The sequence below is a fragment of the Buteo buteo genome, chromosome 8 (genome assembly GCF_964188355.1).
Source record: "Buteo buteo chromosome 8, bButBut1.hap1.1, whole genome shotgun sequence".
Taxonomy (NCBI): domain Eukaryota; kingdom Metazoa; phylum Chordata; class Aves; order Accipitriformes; family Accipitridae; genus Buteo; species Buteo buteo.
In genome coordinates this window covers 17,643,164-17,661,284 of record NC_134178.1, presented here as the reverse complement: position 1 = coordinate 17,661,284, position 18,121 = coordinate 17,643,164, and the positions used below count along the sequence as shown (strand labels likewise).

Here is an 18,121-nt window from a genome sequence, read left to right as displayed (position 1 = left end):
GGAGCAGTTTCTTACCCCAGAGCTGAGACCCCACCAAAAAGCAGAGCCAAGACAGGCTGAACCTGTTCTAAGGGAATATCTGCACACAATACAGGGCACACACTGCTAAGGGTAGAAACTTACAATTATGGAGATTCCCTATAGGTTATAAAAGCCAGGAGAGTCGTCTCAACAGCTTCATCTACTGTAGGACTTGCTTCCCTCCACTGAGAGAGGCACCTGTCTTGGAGCACACACGTACACATACTACTCTCTTGTTTTTTGGTTTTTTTTCCCAGTATTTTATTTCTGACAGGCATTTACAACGTTCCATTCATAGAACTAAAAACATAAAAATAGACCTTCTTTCAGCTTATAAAAGAAATATATAAGAACCTTTGACATAGACATGTCATGACATTATGTACAAGAACAACGGTACCTTCCCAGTACCAGCCTTCTAGAATTTCAGCACTGACTGTATTCCGCTGGGTACAGCACAGGACAGCTAAAACCTCCGCTTCTCCAATACACTGGGACACAACTGACAGGTAGATGATATAAAACAATGATGTGATAATACAAAGGGTATAGAAACCTTTCTAAAGCTTTTACGAAAAGAAATCAGAAGATAGCAAAAAGTTAATAGAGAAAGCTTTCATAAGATCAAGTATAGTGCACCAGAAACCAGAAAGTGGGGGGCAAGGGAAGAATGCTAGCTGGGACACAAAGACAGTGATGGATTTTTGGGGGGAATAATTTTTGTTATGTTTTAAAATATAGTCAGAGTGGATTTTATAAAATATAATCCTAAAGCTATTATAAAATTTCAGGTTTTCAAAGTACCTACTAATGTGTCAAACATCAATAGATACCAACAAAAAAAAATTCATATAATCTTCCTTTTTTCCTATAGGTGAAACTGAAATGGGAAAAGCTATATAAATCTTAAAAAAAAAGTGCTATTTTGTGTTTCGTATTTGGAAGTCTACTTAAAAACCACAAGATTTTAGTCATGTTTTACCCTGTTTTAGATGTTTAAATAAAAGATTTAAAATGTTAAAGAGGTTTGCTTGTGTAGAACTTGTTCATACTCTATTGCAGTGGAAAAGCTTTTATAAAGGAATTAAAATACACTAGTTTCACCCACAGTAGGAAAGTGGATGAGGTCAGTTTTTTGGCCATGAATTCCCTGTCCCCTAAGCCCAAACTCTGCCAGAGAGAGTGGACCAAACGGATCCGTGATGTTGCTACACTGGCTCCAGCGAGGTTACACCATGGATCAGTTTGGTCCGCTGCAATTGTCATGTAATTTTATTTTATTCTTTTTATTATCTAACTAAACTCCAGTCTCAAACATATACAATAATCCTTTTCCTGAAGAAAGTTATACCTAAATAAGTGTTTCCAGTTCATATTTTAATATAAAACCACCATTCCTAACCCTCTGCAAAAAGCTAGCCTTGTATCCTAGACGTGGAGCTACGCTAACGCTGTAAAACTCTTATCCCTTTGTGCCCCTGCATCTCAGGTAAAATACAAAAAAATATTTCTTCAAGTGTTAAATTTGGGTCTCTTTTAAGAGAGTTTGGCATCTTTATAATATTCTGTAAAACTAGAGCTTCCAACATTGACATTAAATTAGACCAGCCACAGACCAAGAGGACTTAACACAACATAAATCCCAAACCTTTCCTCACACATTCCTAAAATACACGTATATTCTCTTACATTTAAAGAGGGAAAAGTAATAAGAATACTGCAACTGTACACATTAAAAAGGCAGTTTCCTCAATATGGAGATGAACCTACGACTGAGATTTTACGGCTATAAAACCCTCTGTTCGTTGTGCTATTGTTTAAGCTAGTTCGCTGCACGTAGGTTAAGACATCCAGAGTGATTTGTTTTCCAGTGATGATATCCTCCCCATACTTAATTTCAGCCCCTGATTATTTTAGAATAAATAAAATAGTGTGAAAGCCCTTGGTAACGTAAGACAGGACCTTAAGCTTATTCCGTTCCAGGTTTTGAGCGTTTTACAGTTGCCTAAAGTGTGGCCGCATGGCTTCGGACCAATTCAGCTGCCGAAATGGTGTGTGCAAGTGTGCAATCTATCAGGATCAGCTCTCCACGGTGTGTGGGGGTGGGAGGGAGGGATGGAGGGCAGGGCGGGACGGGGTGACCTACGCATCCTACGCATGGGGAAGGGGACCGGTTTAGAGCTCCGTGTTCAGTTTCCTGCTGGGGACAAAGTCTTCACGCCTGACCCAGATGACCTCCTCGCCGTGGCCCTCCACGTCGCCGTTGATGCCGGACAAGGCCGCCTGCTTCTTCAGCTGGGTCATCCTGGAGGCGTGCGTGTCCGTGGGCGGGCGCGGGCGGTCGCCCCAGCACGGCTGGCTGCTCGTGATGGAGGCCGCCTGCAGCCGCTCCCGAAGGTCTTGGTCAGCCACAGCACCTCGCACGGCCTCGCAGTACTCATCGTCATCGCTGAGGATGTCCGTTTCCTTGATGTCCTCCTGCTCTTCATACTGAGCAAGGTCAAACTGTTCCTCTACCCAGCGGTCAGTGTCCCCACTGTGCGTGGGCTTCTGGGGCTCTTTTTCAGGGCTGCTCGTGTAGACGGCATCTGAGTCAATGGTAAACCTGTTTCGGGCCAGCCGCCGCCTCCTCCTCCCAAGAGACTTGCTTGGGGCTGACACTGCGCACACACAAAGATAAAACCCCACAGGCTTTTTACACACGGTACAACTCTCTTTAAAAAGCTAGTCTTCCAGGGGCCCTTTATTTAACACCGCTAGGCACAAAGCAGGCGGTCTCCCATGAATGACCTAGTCATTCGGCATCCTCCCTGCGGGCAAGTCACACTTCACTCAGCTCCTCAGCACAGGTCTCTCTCCAGCTGAAAAAGGAGTTTCTGCTACTCAGATCCACAGTTGGGATAATGGCCCACAATTACTGTTCCTCCTAAGCGGTAGGCAGCCAGCCAGCCAGCACAATGTGCATCTGTTCAGCTCAGCTTCTCACACGCAGTGCCCTGCTGTCAGCACACCGCAAAAACCAACTAGCCTTACACCTCGGTACGGGAAATTGCTTTGTCTCAGGTAAGAGCATCGCTATAGGTTCCCGAGTAGCTACCTTGGTGCTGAAGATGCTGCAACTGTTGCATTATTTATGGGGAAGTAAGTTCCCTGTCCAGGCTCGGCTACTCCCTTCCCCGCTCCCTCCCTACTCAGGGGGGGAAGAAAACGCCCAAACCAGAAAAACTTTCAGAAGTTCCTTACTCAGCATCAGCTGGTCTACTAGCTTTTGCAACTGGCCTCATTAGCAAATTCACATCTTCTGTGTTGGAACATCTTCAGAAGAGGCTTGTGAGGCAAAGCAGGAGACGAATCCTGCAGCTGAAGGACCTGCAGGCATTCCAGTGCTTTACGTGCACACACACGTAGCTCCACGGCAAGCAGGTGAACTCCGAGGTTATAGTTTGTCCCCCTCCACTAAACAGCACCTTAGCACTTTCAGTATGCATTTATTAAACTCTAGCTTGGGGATGGGGTTACATTTTAATTTCCCTGAGCCTCAAAACATGCATTAAGTACAACAGCTCAGCAGTTGCAAGTTTTAACTGTAGTGAGAGGTCTGGACTCTAAGAGGAGAATTTAATCTCTGCAGAATTCATCATGCAAATGCACCAACGAGCCAAACCGAAAGATGGTTTGGCATCAACAGCAGATTAGCCCCACAGGCCGATTGAGGAAGCACTGTGGTAAAACAGTTGCATTTTGGCTCTCCTTTGACTCTTCTTTCTTACAACTGTAAGTGTCTGAGGCAGATGGCTAGCAACACCCCGAGTGAGAAGCCATGCTGCGAATGTTATTGGTCTGGCCTGCCCATTACAGAAGAGGAACAGAAAGCCTGGTTGTCTACATTGCTGGATCTAATGAGCAGAAAAAAAAAACCAACAAAACCAAAACAGACCATAACAAAACACGCAGCGGTGCCGTGTACTTTCAGTTGGAAGCAAATGTTTCTTCCCTCCATCATCTAGTGTTCTGAAAATGAAAACCTGCTTTTCCCTGGGATTTTCTCATTGCTTTTGCCTGAAGTCAACTGAAAAGGAAAATCCATGGTTTAGGACAGGCCATTACAAAAATAATAGTATCAAATGCATGCTTCTCAAAATGCGAGAAGTAGAAGCACATGCCCTTTAGCAATAGAGCTGAAAAGGCTAAAATGGAGGACATACAAAGCTATCTCTTCAAACCAAGCCACTGACTCAGGGGAGCTGATTTTTCTTGTGCCTCTTAGTTTAAAAGTGCTAGGGTTAGCTCAAAATTCTGTACATGCTTTTAAGAAATATGCAGCAGGCTTCTGCTTTGTTCAGCTGAAACCCGTTTCCAGATTAAAGTGCACAGCCAATCAGTATTGACAGGAATCCCATTTCTTCCTTCCATGCCAGAAGGACTGCTCTGAAGCTGAGCCTTGAGTGCAAAGCAAGGTAAATAGAGGCAATTTAAGGCTCTCAAGGAGGTGAAGCATGGAAAACCAGCAGTTTTTACATACACAGGAGAGAATGCTAATCCTAATATACAAGTAACATCGACACCACCACATGTCCTACAGCGGTGCTAGGGTTACTGGGATCTTGTAAGTCTGTAGCCCTACAGTACCTGCCCTGTTCATGGCTGGCCTTGCACCTTTTAGAGCACACAATCTTTTTCCACCAAAAGGAACATATTGCTGGGATGAGGGCAAACTTTCAGTTTTAAGCAGCTGTCTTCTGTGTTTATCCCGCAGAATCGAGTGCACTGCCTTCAGAAAGTCCTTCCTGTGTTCTGGTGAACTGAAAAACAGGCAAGAATACAAAAGGCAGCATTATCTCTTGGGAACTGCTAAAAGCTCACTGTAAAGGACATAAATAATGACCAGTTCCGTAATTTCAGGCAGTGCAAACTGGCTGGCATGCACTTCCCCCAGAGAAGACTCAATTTAATACAGTATTTTCAAAGCAAAGGTGAATCTATAATCATTGCAATGGACATCCAAAGAAACAAATACCCTGTTCGTTAACAAAATATTTAGCCATTCACCCCTCTTCAGGCTTTCTTTTCCTCCAATATCAACCATGCATTTCTCTTTGTCTGATAAACATCAAGTTGACCTATGGTGGCTAATTAAATCTCAGTTTGTCTCCTGTAAACACATACCAAGCAGAAGTCCTGCAACTTTCCACTACCTAGTAGTAGGAATTGGCTTGGTATCAGCTCCGTTAGACCCTCGTGAACTTGTGTACTAAGTTTTTATTTGGACTCTAAAACACATCAGGGCAACCACCACAATGAAGATGGACAAGGATTACTTAAGGAAAGGGCAGTGCTGTAAGAGCAGAGGTTGGAACTTGGTGGCATGAAAGGTACCAGCTGAACAAGACACTTGAGGAGCTACCTGACATGAAGATCCAATGCTGGAGTTGGATGTAAATTTGTGAAAGGAAAATTGTAGTAAGGATATTCCCATAAAGGTGCAAAGCTGATCAAATATATGCCTTTATTTTAATAGATTTTACAAAATTCTGCCTGCCAGAAGCAAGGTTTTAATACCCTCTCCCCACTTTCCCTACTGGCTATTCCCAGATTGCCTTAAAGGAAAGGGCATAGGCAAGCTGGGATCCAGAGACACAGCTGCCATTGAAAATACAAAAATGCACTTACCTACAGCAAAGGTGAAACGTTCTTTCTGGCCTGCCTTCAGATTCAGATTTAACATGGACAATCTCACATACAGAATTGGTCTCTGCATCTAAAGGGAAAAGCAAGCAGCACTTCATACAACAGTTTCTCATGTTTAACCCCGATTAGGGTATTTATTCCATAATCCTGAAAAAATGGTTTAAGACCATCTGGGACAACAGATAATACACCGCAAATAATATGAACTCATGGCTGAAAGGCAGCGGTGGGCAAATGACTCATGAAACAGACACTTAAACTCCCCAAAATCTAGTAGTATTTTATATGCACTCACTCAGTCCCATAAAAATATGAAACCTCCCCTCCCCAGCTTTTCAGGTATTCCACAGAGTACTGTCACATTTTACAGCTACCTCCTATGTTCTTTCCACTTTCACTTATGCGTTAGAAAGGGAGCAAATTGTTTAAAACTTTGAAATTTTTCTTATAAGCTTCACATGAAGCCATCAGTGACAAGAACAAAAATTTACTAGCTCTGTTGTCTCACAGCTGCAAGATTTCCTTCTAGTCTCCAGAAGAGGAACAGCACAAACCAGAGTCGTCAACAACTTTGTCCTGTTTCTTCAGAACCCTGACTGGCTTCAAAAAAGTACTGATGAGCTGGAGATACACAACTGGAGCTTCTGCCCCTTCATTTCTCTCCAGGGCTATTATGGATGTTGAGGTTGTGGATTCCTTGCTCAGGCCCCAGAAGCTACATACACATGTACTAACGGTAAACGTTGGTCAGTGAACGCCCCCAGACCAAACATTAAGAACCCTGCCAAATTCATGCAGCGGGAACATTACCTGCACTTGCCAACGCTCGAACCTGCAGTGCTTCTAAAGGTATCATGTGGCGGAAGCGGAATGGATCCCAGTCTTCATAAATTGAAGCTCTATGTGATCCTCCCTGGAAGAATTTCAAAATACTGTTAGGAAATGAGACACCTTGGGATAGTCAGACACAAAAGTCTCCTTTGCTCTGCACTGAGAATGTCCAGCTAGAGACTTGTTGCAATTCCTGTTCTCTCACTACAACATCTTAGTAACCAGCATCACTGATGTGCCTATCTATGAAGGTCTTGCTAAATTCTAGACAAAACCAACCATTAGACCCAATGCCTTCAAAAGTCATTGGAGACCAATGCTGCATTCTCTCCTCCAAGTGCACATACACTCACAAACATGTGTAAGTTTTGCCTTAGACACTCCAAAGTTACTTTGTGGCCACACAAGCACTTCAAATCACACTCTGGTTTATGCCATATGTGGGAATCAAGAAGTTTTCTGTAATACTATAAATTGTGTTCCCTATTGTAGCAAGGCATGTGTTTACTGTCAAGCTTAGCTTTAACTTTTAATCCCAAACTCCAGCAGGATCCCTTGATACATACTGTAGGCACACCAAATTTAGGTAAGAGCAGTCAGCACTTGCTCAGTGGCATGCAACAGCCAGAACTGAAGCAAGGGCATTGTGTTTCACTAAGAAAGTTGACAGGCATCAGCTCTCAGATTTGATTCATATAGACTAATCAAAGAGTCAAACACAAGAGAGATATTCAAGTTGACACCTTGTTTCATGAAGGTCCACTCCACAGCATGGAATGGATGGGGCAGGCCACAGGAATGACTAGTCCAGCAGAGAGCAAAGGATAAACTAAATGAACACTTGCAGAGCACTGCACCCAGGCCAAACAGCAGGCCACTTGGCCTTACTCAAAACCTCAGTTGTGTGGCAGGGAACAAGAATCATGTATGCAAAAGCACACCCTAGCACCACAGCTTTATTGAAAGCAAATCTTGATTATAGCACCACAAATGCACACAGCATCACCAAAATAGTCCATGCAACTTACAAGTTTCTTCTTCTGTTTTGAACCATCCTTGTATACAAGGACCACAGCAGTTTTGAACACTAGAGGAGAAAGTTAGAAACAAAAGCCATGTAGTCAATAAGGTTGGGAAGAGGTCTCCTCCATACCCATAGCACACAGACCTTTCAACTCCTCAGACAGCCCTCACCTGAGTCAGGGAGGGAAGGCAGGAGTAAACCTACCAGCCCTCTTGCATATTCTTCCCCCAAAACCCAAGCTTAACTGCTTTTAGTACACAAAACCAAGTTACTTCATAGTCGCTTGAAACTTAAGAGTTACCAGTTATTGGAACAACTATTCAAGCAGCAAAAGTTCTATACAAAAATTTAGAAAACTTTAATCCTTCTGGCAAGTTCCCCTCAGACAAATGAGCAGCATCCAGCTACACACAGCCAGTCAAGCAGATGAGACTGAGCTTGAACAGAATTTGAACGCCTCCCAGGTGGGACAGCAGTCTATGCCAAATTAAAAAGCGAACACCACCCGCAGGCAGAGGTGTAATCCAATTCCTCTTTTGCCACATAACATCCACATGGAGCTGGAATTTGTTTTTCAAGACTCCAGTTTTCCTTGTGATCTTTCTTCAGGCCTCAAATGCACCCTTTGTTTTAGGATTGAATTGCATGGACACTTAATTTTGGACATTTTATGAAACCAATTTAAAGGTTTTTGGAATAATTAAGAGTTGCTGCACATTCCTAACAGCTTTCATGAGGCCCTCAGCTTCACAGTATGACCAGGTGCTTTCCCAGCTTACAGGAAAGCAGTCAATTTTCATATGCTCTTCCAGAGCAAAGCTGAAAGAGTCTTCATTCATTACCTGTTTGGCAAAAAAAACAAAAGCAAAAATAAAAATCATTGGCTTCCTAACCAGTATCGCCTTCTGGAAACAACAAGGAAAAAGCCCGTTGCGTATAAAGAAATTCTGGAACAAATAAAAGCCAGCATGCTCTGCATTACTTGATATAATTCTGAAAGTACAAGAGACGATTTAGCTAATACAAGTGATCATGTACCTTTCCAAGGGACCATACTCCAACGCAGCGGAAAGACCTTGAGATCTATGCCAACAGCAGTTTCAATTTCTAGTTTGGCCACTCAAGATAGACTACTCAGAGGGAGACAGACCACTCCAAAGCAACTCACTGGGAGTCCTGGCTTTACTTTTAAGCACTTTTTAAAGCTTAGATATACAAGTCGTTTCTGGCAAAAGGCACAAAGGAAAAAGGCAAAACCTCTTCAAGCCCCCAACCCCATCCTACAGGATGGCAAGTAGAGTTACTTGGCATTGATCAGACTACAGAACTGTATCTTTTCAGAGACAAATACCCTTCTATATAGCCCTCAATTCATAGCCTTGGATATGGGTTTAAGAAACTCTTGCACTATTACAGCAGTCATCTCCAAATTCTTCACCAGATTTAGATCAACGCAGAACAGAATTTGACCACTGCAGCAAAGAGACAAATATGGTTTTAGGTTCCAGCCAAATTTTGCAGAAGGCAATGCTTAACTACCTTCATCAAATATCTGCCAAGGCACAGTCGACAGTCTTTTAGGCATCTGAAATAAGATTACTAGGATACAAACCAAATGCTGCCAGCTCAGGTTCCTTCTTCCATTTTCCCAGTGAAGCAGGAGGATTCAGCCATATCACTGTATTATGCAAGAGTAAGTCCCCCATCGAAAGGTCTGCAACCTGCCAACACAAACACATGCACAAAGACACAACATGTAATCAGTTCAAGAAAGCTTACTTGAATTTTCAGTTCAAGAAAACTTGCTTGAACTTTATTCTTAAACAAACAAATGCCCCACAAGCAAACTTTTGGAATATTTAATCAGATGACTGCAAGCATGTGCAAACAGACTGTGACAGTTGGCAACAGACGCATGTAAATCCTTAATTATGAGCATAAATTAGGAGAAGTCAAACTCAGAGTCCAGATCTCGTAACCTGGTGGGAAGTCAGGGCAAAACCCAGATGTCTTCCATGCATTTTTTCCTCCTTTGCCCATCTTTCTCCCTACTAGTTTCTTTCTATTTTGTTTGAACATTTAAGCATAGCCCCCATCACACACACACAGTTTGGGGTAAAGTTTAGAGAGTGCATCACATAAAGCAGTCAAAGCACTTCCTCACCACAGTTGCTGTGGCTCTTGATTTTGCCCAAAGGCTCACCTGTGGAAACCACATTGCTGGAAATGGACTAATAAAGGAGTTCCTAACAACTGTTGGGAGACACCTACTAATATTGCAGCAACCAGATCTTTCACTTTGACTTATGGTCTCCCAGAGTGACAAATCAAGGACTATCCCCAGTCTAGGGGCCATGTTATCCCATTCCTCCACCCTCCTCTCAGCGAAGTCTGACTTTTGCTAAAGGATGCTACAGATACCATCAGCACAACCACCTGAGGTCTCCCCAATAACAAGAGCAACACTAAGATATGTGTTTACTGTCTCCTCTTCCAGATTAACAGCAAACCATGACTGCTCTCCCAACAGATGTCCTGACATGCTCTCTCCACTGCTGCTTGCCAGCACCAACCCTAGTCTCTGCCCTCTACCCACCATCTGATCCTCCCTCCCTGCCGCTGCTATCCAGCTTTCACACCCGAAGCTTCCTCAACACTACTCAATACCAGACCTCCTTTGCTTTGTAGACCAATACGTCTTATGTTCGTTCTTCATCCTGACTGTTGGCAAAACCCCATTACCATTACTTCATACTGTCATGCCTCTCTCCAACCTTCACCCACATCGCTGTTCCCATTGGCCCTTTAGTGTGTCTACCTCTTCCTTGAGTCCCCCTCGACCTTACGTCATTCCCCCCTTACTGCCCACCACTCCTTCACTGCACTGCTGGACTGCAGACCCACGTTTTATTGTTAAATGGAGACTCCTGGTCTCAGTCTGAAACTTCAAGACACCTTCCACTGGTTTCTAAGTTGGTCAGCCAGGACTGAGCCACACTGGATCTTCATGTATTTGCAGATGCGCCGTATGAGACATCTAGACCAAAGCTCTCTCACATAAAGCCCACTAACATACTTCCTAAAAGAGAAACAGCAGTTTCTCACACACCACACCTCACATTTTGATCTCTTTAAAGTGATTGAAGAGCTAAGTACAGACTTGCCTCAGCACGCCAGTCCACTCAGACTGGTGGGGTGACTATTTATGTGGAATGAGGAGAGCCGAGACATGGACATCGAAATAGTGAACTGCAGGCTGTGATGTGACTTTGACCCAAGCACAACGCTGATGAATGAATCCACTACTTCTTTACATTGGTCCGTGAACCATGGTACACTGAACCATGCATGGAAAAGCAGTTTTTGAATTGGATTGGGATTTATCTGTTTGCACCACAATCCACTTAAATGACACAGCACAAAAGGTAAATATTTGATACAATTTAAACATTCATGCACCAAAATAACAGCCTGATTCTCTTCAGTTTGATCATGTTACCTCTTTTTTCTCCCCTGTTTGTTCTGCTATGAGTTGGTCAAACACTGCCCCATATTCTTCATGGATTTTCTGCATTTCATTAATGTGGCTGGCAACCTTGTTCATTGTTTTTATGGCCACTATAAGAAAGACAGAGAGATAGGGGAAGAGATAAAAGGTATTTTTAAGCCTCTGAGAGGAAGGGGGAGGAGGAGGGTTCCAGATCAGAGGTTAAACAAGGAAGAGCAACATAGGTTAGCTCCTTACCATCAAGGTGATAATGTTCTTCACTTTCTACGTCAGTCAGAGCAAAGAGCTCCTTCAGCAGGAGAGGGTATTTCAGTATCCGCTGGATGGGTTTGATGAGGTAAGACTCCAGCGTGGATGAGTGCTGCCGCCGGGGATTCTGAGCATCCAGAAATGCCTTGAAAGCAGTGTCTGTCTTGGCTGGAAGATTAAAATGAAGCAATTGGATAAATCAAAAATCATAACAGCTGCCCTGACAAAGCGACTTTTCCAGCTTTAAATTCATTTATCCAGAGACATTTTGCAAGGAAGTGCAGATTTATCAGGTCCACAGTATTAGATTTATGCACTTCAGGTTTTGAGTTACTGACACTTTGCCACAGATATGCTATATATGATTTAACAACAGGCACCCACCTACCATACCAATACTTGCAGGTTTTTATTTCACTATTCACAGTATTTCTGGCCTTGCAACTATTTTGGAGCAGTATATATTGTTTTAATCATCTGTTTCCTTTAAAAAAAGGCTTAAATTGGATATTTGTAAGAAATCACTACTCATGAGTCTAGTCTGACAGGCTAATATTAATATTGCCGAGTCTGGTTATTGTTACCTCATTAAACCTTAAAATGCAGTACTGAACAACAACAAAAACCAAGAGCTAGTAAGGAGGCAGGAAGCAGTAAACTTATGACATTACACCGTATTTTGGGAGCACAGACAAACTGGACACCCGATTGCTATCATCTCTTCTACCTGACTGCTACTGAATTTATAAAAATACCAATGTCTCTGTTGCTCCCTCTATTAGAACATAAATTTGTACAGGGAGGGAAGTATGGAGAACGTGGCATTTTTAGACATACAAGTTACTTAGTGCAAGAACAATTCCACAAAATTGCTTTTATTAGAGCCATATCCCCTGCTGAAGTTGGGTTGGTTTTTTGCAGTCAGTCACCTGATTTCAATAAGGCAACTTCAGTTTCAAATGCAAAAACCACCTGCACCTCAGCTGAGGTCACCAAATTACACTTTAAATACACTCTCAGGCTTTTTAAGAGATTTATCACCGGAATAAAATTTTAAGTTCTGTTTGTGCCACAATTCAAGCACAAGCATTTCTCATTTATAAATAGAGTCAGCAATGAAAAAGCAAAACAAAACAACCAGATCTACCTAGTCTACAGCCTAACCTTAAGGTCTACAAAATGATGCTGAAACCAAGCATGGATGTGACTAGCAACAAATCATTTATTCATGTATTCCACAGAGCTGCCAAGTATCCTTTGCAGCATGGTAAATAAGAGTTTACAAGCAGAAATGAAAAAAAAAAAAATGCGCACAGGAAAAAAACAAAAGCCAAACCAACCAAGAAACAAAAAACCCCAAAACTGTTGATTGTCAGGCATCCAGATGTTCTTTGAAAAAGAAGAGCCCCTCCCTTAATGGCATAGCTCCTACAACTGGAACCATTTGTTTATTTAATGTCTTGGCCAAAAATGAATTTCATGAAGCACTGCTAACTCTAAGAGATTAACACTTTCACAGGGGAAAAAACATCGCTTCAAGGCAAGGAGGCCCATGAGCATTTCTAAGACAGACCACAGTTAATTTATCTTCATCTCAGCAAGCCAAGCTCTACTAGGAATTCATACACGGAAACTTCTCAGGCAAACTGGAATGAAGGTGAGAGGAAAAAGAGAGGAGAGAGAGAGAGCATAGTGAAGTTAAAATATTTAGACAGCTTCCATAAAACATTCTCCCAGGCTGATCCTTTCCTAGTGGCTGTCAGCATTCAACCACATTGGCCGGAGCTTCAGTGGGATTGCCACTAGCAAGGATTCACGGCACAAACTATAGAGGGATCCAGAGGTCATTACAAGCGTCACTACTCCTGGTTCCAAAGTACACAGTGATCCATTAGCACATGCCACATCGCCCATTTATGAAATCTTTCCACTCCCCACATGACTGAAAAGAAACTGAACATGTCAGGGGAGAATGAATTAAGTGTGTGGAGGAAAACTACATGCAAGGTTAACAATCTCTCATAATGAGCTACTCAGGTATCATTACATCGATGGTGGTCCAAGAACACCCAAGACAGAGAGCTCTCTGCGAGCTTCTCAGGCCAGATGGACTTAACTTCCTTACTGCAAAGACTCCTGGAGAGCAACTAGGCACACGTGTGCCCCCATTTCTCCACCACAACTTGCCCTGCACTGTTTGGGGTGCAGTGGCCACCTCTCATCATCCACAAGGACAACCTGCACTAGCCCAAATGAACATGTCGCTGCGACATCTCTCTCTCTGCATGTCCAGGTCTATTTGTCCAGCACTTGGCTCTTACCTTTCACCAGTACTTTGGGGACTTTTGTGTGGCTGGCACAGAAGGCACTGTACAGCTTGAACCGGTCAGCGTAGTAAAGAAAGGATCCACCCAAGGAAAATAACACTTTCTAGGATTTAAAAAAAAAAAAAGAAAAAAAAGGCATTAGGAAAAGAAGCACATGAAAGCCAGCAAGTTATTTTCCCTTCTGCCAGGTCACCTGAAGTTTCCATCTAGCTTTTGGATGACAGGACACTGGATTTTTAGAATGTTTTCACACCATCTAGCAGGAAACAGGCCTAGCCTTGGTGTCTGGATTCAGGATATGTGACTAACATCATTAGCCAAGTTCCAGTTAGGACTATCTGGAGACACCACTGACAATAGAGGGAAGTAGGTTCACAGCTCCAGAACTATATTTAAATCCCAAGCTTAAAACCTTATTGATCTACGTACTGACCAGAGGCCACAGAAAGGACTAGATGTATCTGACTTTGTAATGGATCATGTAATGTATGGATAATGTAAGGAGCTGCAAGCAAGACTGTTATGCCTCTGCACAAACACACCAAGGTCTTCGCTCTCTTGAAAATGAGTTTGTGTTAAGGGCCAAACACAATCTTTCCCTAAGATGTCTATGCCACAGTCAAGCATTTGCTCCGCTACCCACTTAAGAACAAGACAACATGGGGTGGGGTGGGTGAGACAACACACAGACAGCTTGCCTACAGTCAGCAGAGGGAAGCAAACCGCAGAACTGAAACCACGAAGCCCTGAAGTCCCATTTTGTACACTGCTTTCAGACTACGCCCATAGGATAGAACTGAAAGTGAAGTTGATGCTCTTTTTCTGGAAAGAGGTGGAAGCACCTGTACTTCTAAGACAGAGTCTTCTCCATAAGGAGGCTTCTTCCACACTCCTCTCTTAAGCTCAGAGCACACAGTGGTCACAGAGGCTTCTGCTACTAAAAAAAAAGTGTCTCTGTGCTCTCCATTAAGGGCACATTTCCTACAAATGAAAAGCTGTGTTCTAGTTATGCGAGGGCAGTGTTCATGATTGATGCTTATTTTAAACAAGCACCTGATGGCAAAGCCAAACATGCACAAGACGACAAATTCTTTCAGTAGTTCTTCCAGGGCTGTATGTTAGCTGAAGAGCAATCCCAGTGGAATTATTATTATTATTCATCAAGACATCCTGTCCTCTACCAAGGTGAGTGCTCAAAGCAAGAGTAAAATTCATCAAAGACAAAACATTGTATTAGCTACTTGCCATATATCCAGTACATGACTGCATTAGAAATAAAACAAAATTTCTATTTCCATATCTTCCTATTTTTTTTAAATGAAGCTCATGTATCTTTAGTTTACATTTCTACCTTTGACACACATCTGCAGATAGTTGGAAGTATTTGGCATATAGTTCTGCTATGCATCAAAAGCCCAAATACAGAATTCAACTTACAGTTCTGATCTGTAGCCCTAGTGGGCTTCTGAACTACTATATTAGACTTGTTAGAACAAGGATTTTATGTAACTTTCCATTTCTAGCTTTTCCTGACAGCCCAAGAAAAGAAATCTGGCAGAAGAGCAAGAATAGCATCTAAAAGCACGTGGCGTTACAGATTTTTAGTGCTCTGTATGGCTAGATGTAGTATAAACTACAATTGTAGTGGGATGTTTTTCAAACAGCTCCAGTATTAGCTAAAAATTAATCTCAAGTGTAAGTAGATGTAGGTTTTTACATGAACAGTGACAGTAGTCAGACAAATATGATGAACAGTGTTAAAGGACTACTCAGAATGTAAGCAATGAGATTACCTTAAATTGCTCAACTTTTTCAAGCTTTTCCAGGTCTGGAACCAGCCTTACTCCATCTTCGAGAGTTTTCAAGAACTCTACCTGGAATGCTACCATTTCAGTCAGATTCCCAAAGAGAACATCCAGCTAATAAGAGAAAAAAGCAAGATGCTGAAATATCACTTTACAGCTAAATTGCATTTTCTAGAACTTCAGTAATTCTCAGTCCAATTGTATAATTAGTGTGATGTCAGGAAAAAACCTACAGACTATACATTATTGAGCAGTACCTTCATACTCTACTCAATCCATTTTTCTAAAAGAAATGGAATTCAAAATTTCTCCATACCCCTTGCTCAGACAAGCAAGTCAAGCTGGGGGGTGGGCAGAGCAGAGGGATGGTGCATAAACTATCTAGCAAAAAGATAAGCAAGAGTTAACATACCTCATCTGGTGTGAGGAATGTTTCCTTTTGTAGAGGCTTCAGGTATCTCTCCATTAGACAATTTAAGTCCTAAAAATTCAGAAACAGATTCCTATGTTGGTTCATCAAACCACCCCCAAATATTTATTGCAGTGGCAAAGATCACCGTTTACCTAGTCTATGAATTTATCCCTTTCACACGTAAGACAAAATAGTTGGAGTTCACAGAATTTAAGATAGTAAAAGAAAACATTTACAGTTTTACTTACAAAATCAATACCAGATCTCATTGAGCAGTGCTCCTCTGGACACCAGCTAAGTAATTTCAAAATGACAGCATAAGAATTTGGAAAGTCTACTTATTTCAGAGGTTTAAGTTACTATTTTAGAGGCAGATTGTAGAATTGAATGTAAGTTAACTAAGAGATACATGCATGAAGCAAACTGAAGTATTAGAAAAGAAACCAACAAAATTTGCCAGAAGGAGGATAAATATTAGTAGACTGAAACAACACATCGAGACCCCTTACTTTGACATAGGTGCGTTCCGTCTCAAGAAGTTCACAGATAACCTTTCGCAGTTTATCTGCATCTGTGAGCTGTCTCATGGTGGCCAGCTGTGGTCCTGTAAATTCCTGAGGATGAGCACTTGAATCAGAAGGGTTCATTTCATGCAGACTGCGACAGAAAGCAGCGACCTGCTCTGTACTCTTTAAAAAGAGGAAGAGGAAAGACCAGCGGTAATATTTTAAGTAAGAGCTATAGGAATGATGGAGCTGAAAAGCCTTTGCAGTTAAGCAGGTGCAGCTTGGGCACTTTTTAACAGTCACCAAAGTCCAGAAGTGCACACATCGTTTCATATATCTGTCTATCCTATTTCTCAGTGACAGGGTATAAGGGACAGGGGGGAAAGAGTTGCACAATTCAAGTTAATTGAAGTGCTGTTCAATAACATTCCTCCTTTGAGGTAAGCATGAACTTTAATTAAATAGGCTTGTCCAGCACTTGAAATTGAAAAAACAAACAAACAGGCCCAAGAATGGGAACCAAAAATTACTGTACAAACAAAACACACACCCCAGCCCTCTGCCAGTTCTCTAATCTAGTTTGCAACAGTCCTGTGAATAGCTGTGTCACAGCCAAGAGACAATGCGGAGACAGAAACCGTTTAAGCTGTTTTTCAGGGAAGCAGAGCCATCTGGGGAACCAAAGCCTCTCAAGGCTTCAAACGCAAGCTCTTTGGGAAAGTAGCTATGTATCTGTTCTGTGTCTGGAAACATGCCTCGCAGCATGAATTTCTTCCCCATAGTCAGGTTTTTCGGAGCTGCTACATGTAGCTGGTTTCTTTAATGTTTAATTAGCTGTCTATATATAAAGACAGTTATCCTCTCTTCACCTCCTCATGTTAGATCATTTTCTCGCATCTTCAGTTACGCTGAAAAGTTTGGAGCTGGTATAGTCTCTGGTGTCAGCAATGACAGCCCCAGGCTTCTAGGGTTGCCAAAGCAGTGGACCTGTCTCCATCCCAAAAACCTTGAGGCGGCATGGAGGGAAAAAAGCTGCTGTATGTGATCACACCTCTCTAACCTTCTGCATATAATCCTGCCATGGTACCTTAATCCAGATTTAGTGACTTCCCAGCACTGCCTCTACAGCCCTCCAGTTCATACTAAAACAACTGACCCAAAATTAGCCTGTTCAAACAGAGAATATGCAAAGAGACAAGAGGAGGCAGGAATAAAGAAAAAAGGAAAGAAAAAAGCACTTCGCCACCTTGCACTTTGGAGACAGGGCCCTGGCCCCTGGGAGATCACTCCCACCAGCTGGTAGCAACAACCTCATCGGGAGCCTGCACCACCCCACACCTTCTTGATGACTCAGCGCTAAAAAAGCTCTGTACTTTTCAAGCTGCACAGTCTGCTCACACAGCTATCTTCCCCTCTCAGTGCACCTACAATGCCATGAAGCCCAAGAGGAGCACTAGCCACGCTAGTGACAAGTAAGGGATCTCCTGCCATAATACAGTTGCTTTCCTGAAAGGTATCTTATGGCTGTAAATGCTCACCTGAGTATGTCACTGCAAGGCATATCAGTAAAGATGCTTTTTAAGCAATGGATAGTTTTCTTCAGGACACAAGTGTACAAAACAAACTGTCTATACAAAAAAGGCCTCTTGGACACAGTTTATTAGAGGAAAAATATTCATCTTCAGTATCTGAGGTTTAACTCCGATGAGGAAGACAGGAAAAATGTTGTAAGTTCAGGGCACGATGAAGC

The 18,121-nt window shown here is 42.5% G+C and overlaps 1 protein-coding gene across 10 annotated transcripts in view; it reads right to left on the bottom strand.

Moving 5' to 3' along the window:
- Nucleotides 1–366: 366 nt before the first annotated feature.
- TIAM1 (TIAM Rac1 associated GEF 1) overlaps nt 367–18,121 on the bottom strand; it is a 194,290-nt gene continuing 176,535 nt past the window's right edge. For 6 of the 10 annotated variants that reach the window (XM_075033838.1, XM_075033837.1, XM_075033834.1 and 3 more), the window contains 12 exons: nt 16,375–16,554; nt 15,866–15,934; nt 15,442–15,567; nt 13,643–13,751; nt 11,310–11,489; nt 11,064–11,182; nt 9,177–9,285; nt 7,569–7,627; nt 6,520–6,622; nt 5,692–5,779; nt 4,651–4,823; nt 367–2,681 (listed from right to left, as the gene is read on the bottom strand). In XM_075033838.1, coding sequence (XP_074889939.1) covers nt 2,197–2,681; nt 4,651–4,823; nt 5,692–5,779; nt 6,520–6,622; nt 7,569–7,627; nt 9,177–9,285; nt 11,064–11,182; nt 11,310–11,489; nt 13,643–13,751; nt 15,442–15,567; nt 15,866–15,934; nt 16,375–16,554 — 1,800 coding nt within the window. In that variant the 3' untranslated portion in view covers nt 367–2,196. Of the gene's footprint in view, nt 4,091–4,650; nt 4,824–5,691; nt 5,780–6,519; nt 6,623–7,568; nt 7,628–9,176; nt 9,286–11,063; nt 11,183–11,309; nt 11,490–13,642; nt 13,752–15,441; nt 15,568–15,865; nt 15,935–16,374; nt 16,555–18,121 lie in introns of all 10 variants that reach the window. The other 4 variants (XM_075033839.1, XM_075033840.1, XR_012651288.1 and 1 more) reach the window with 3 other exon arrangements.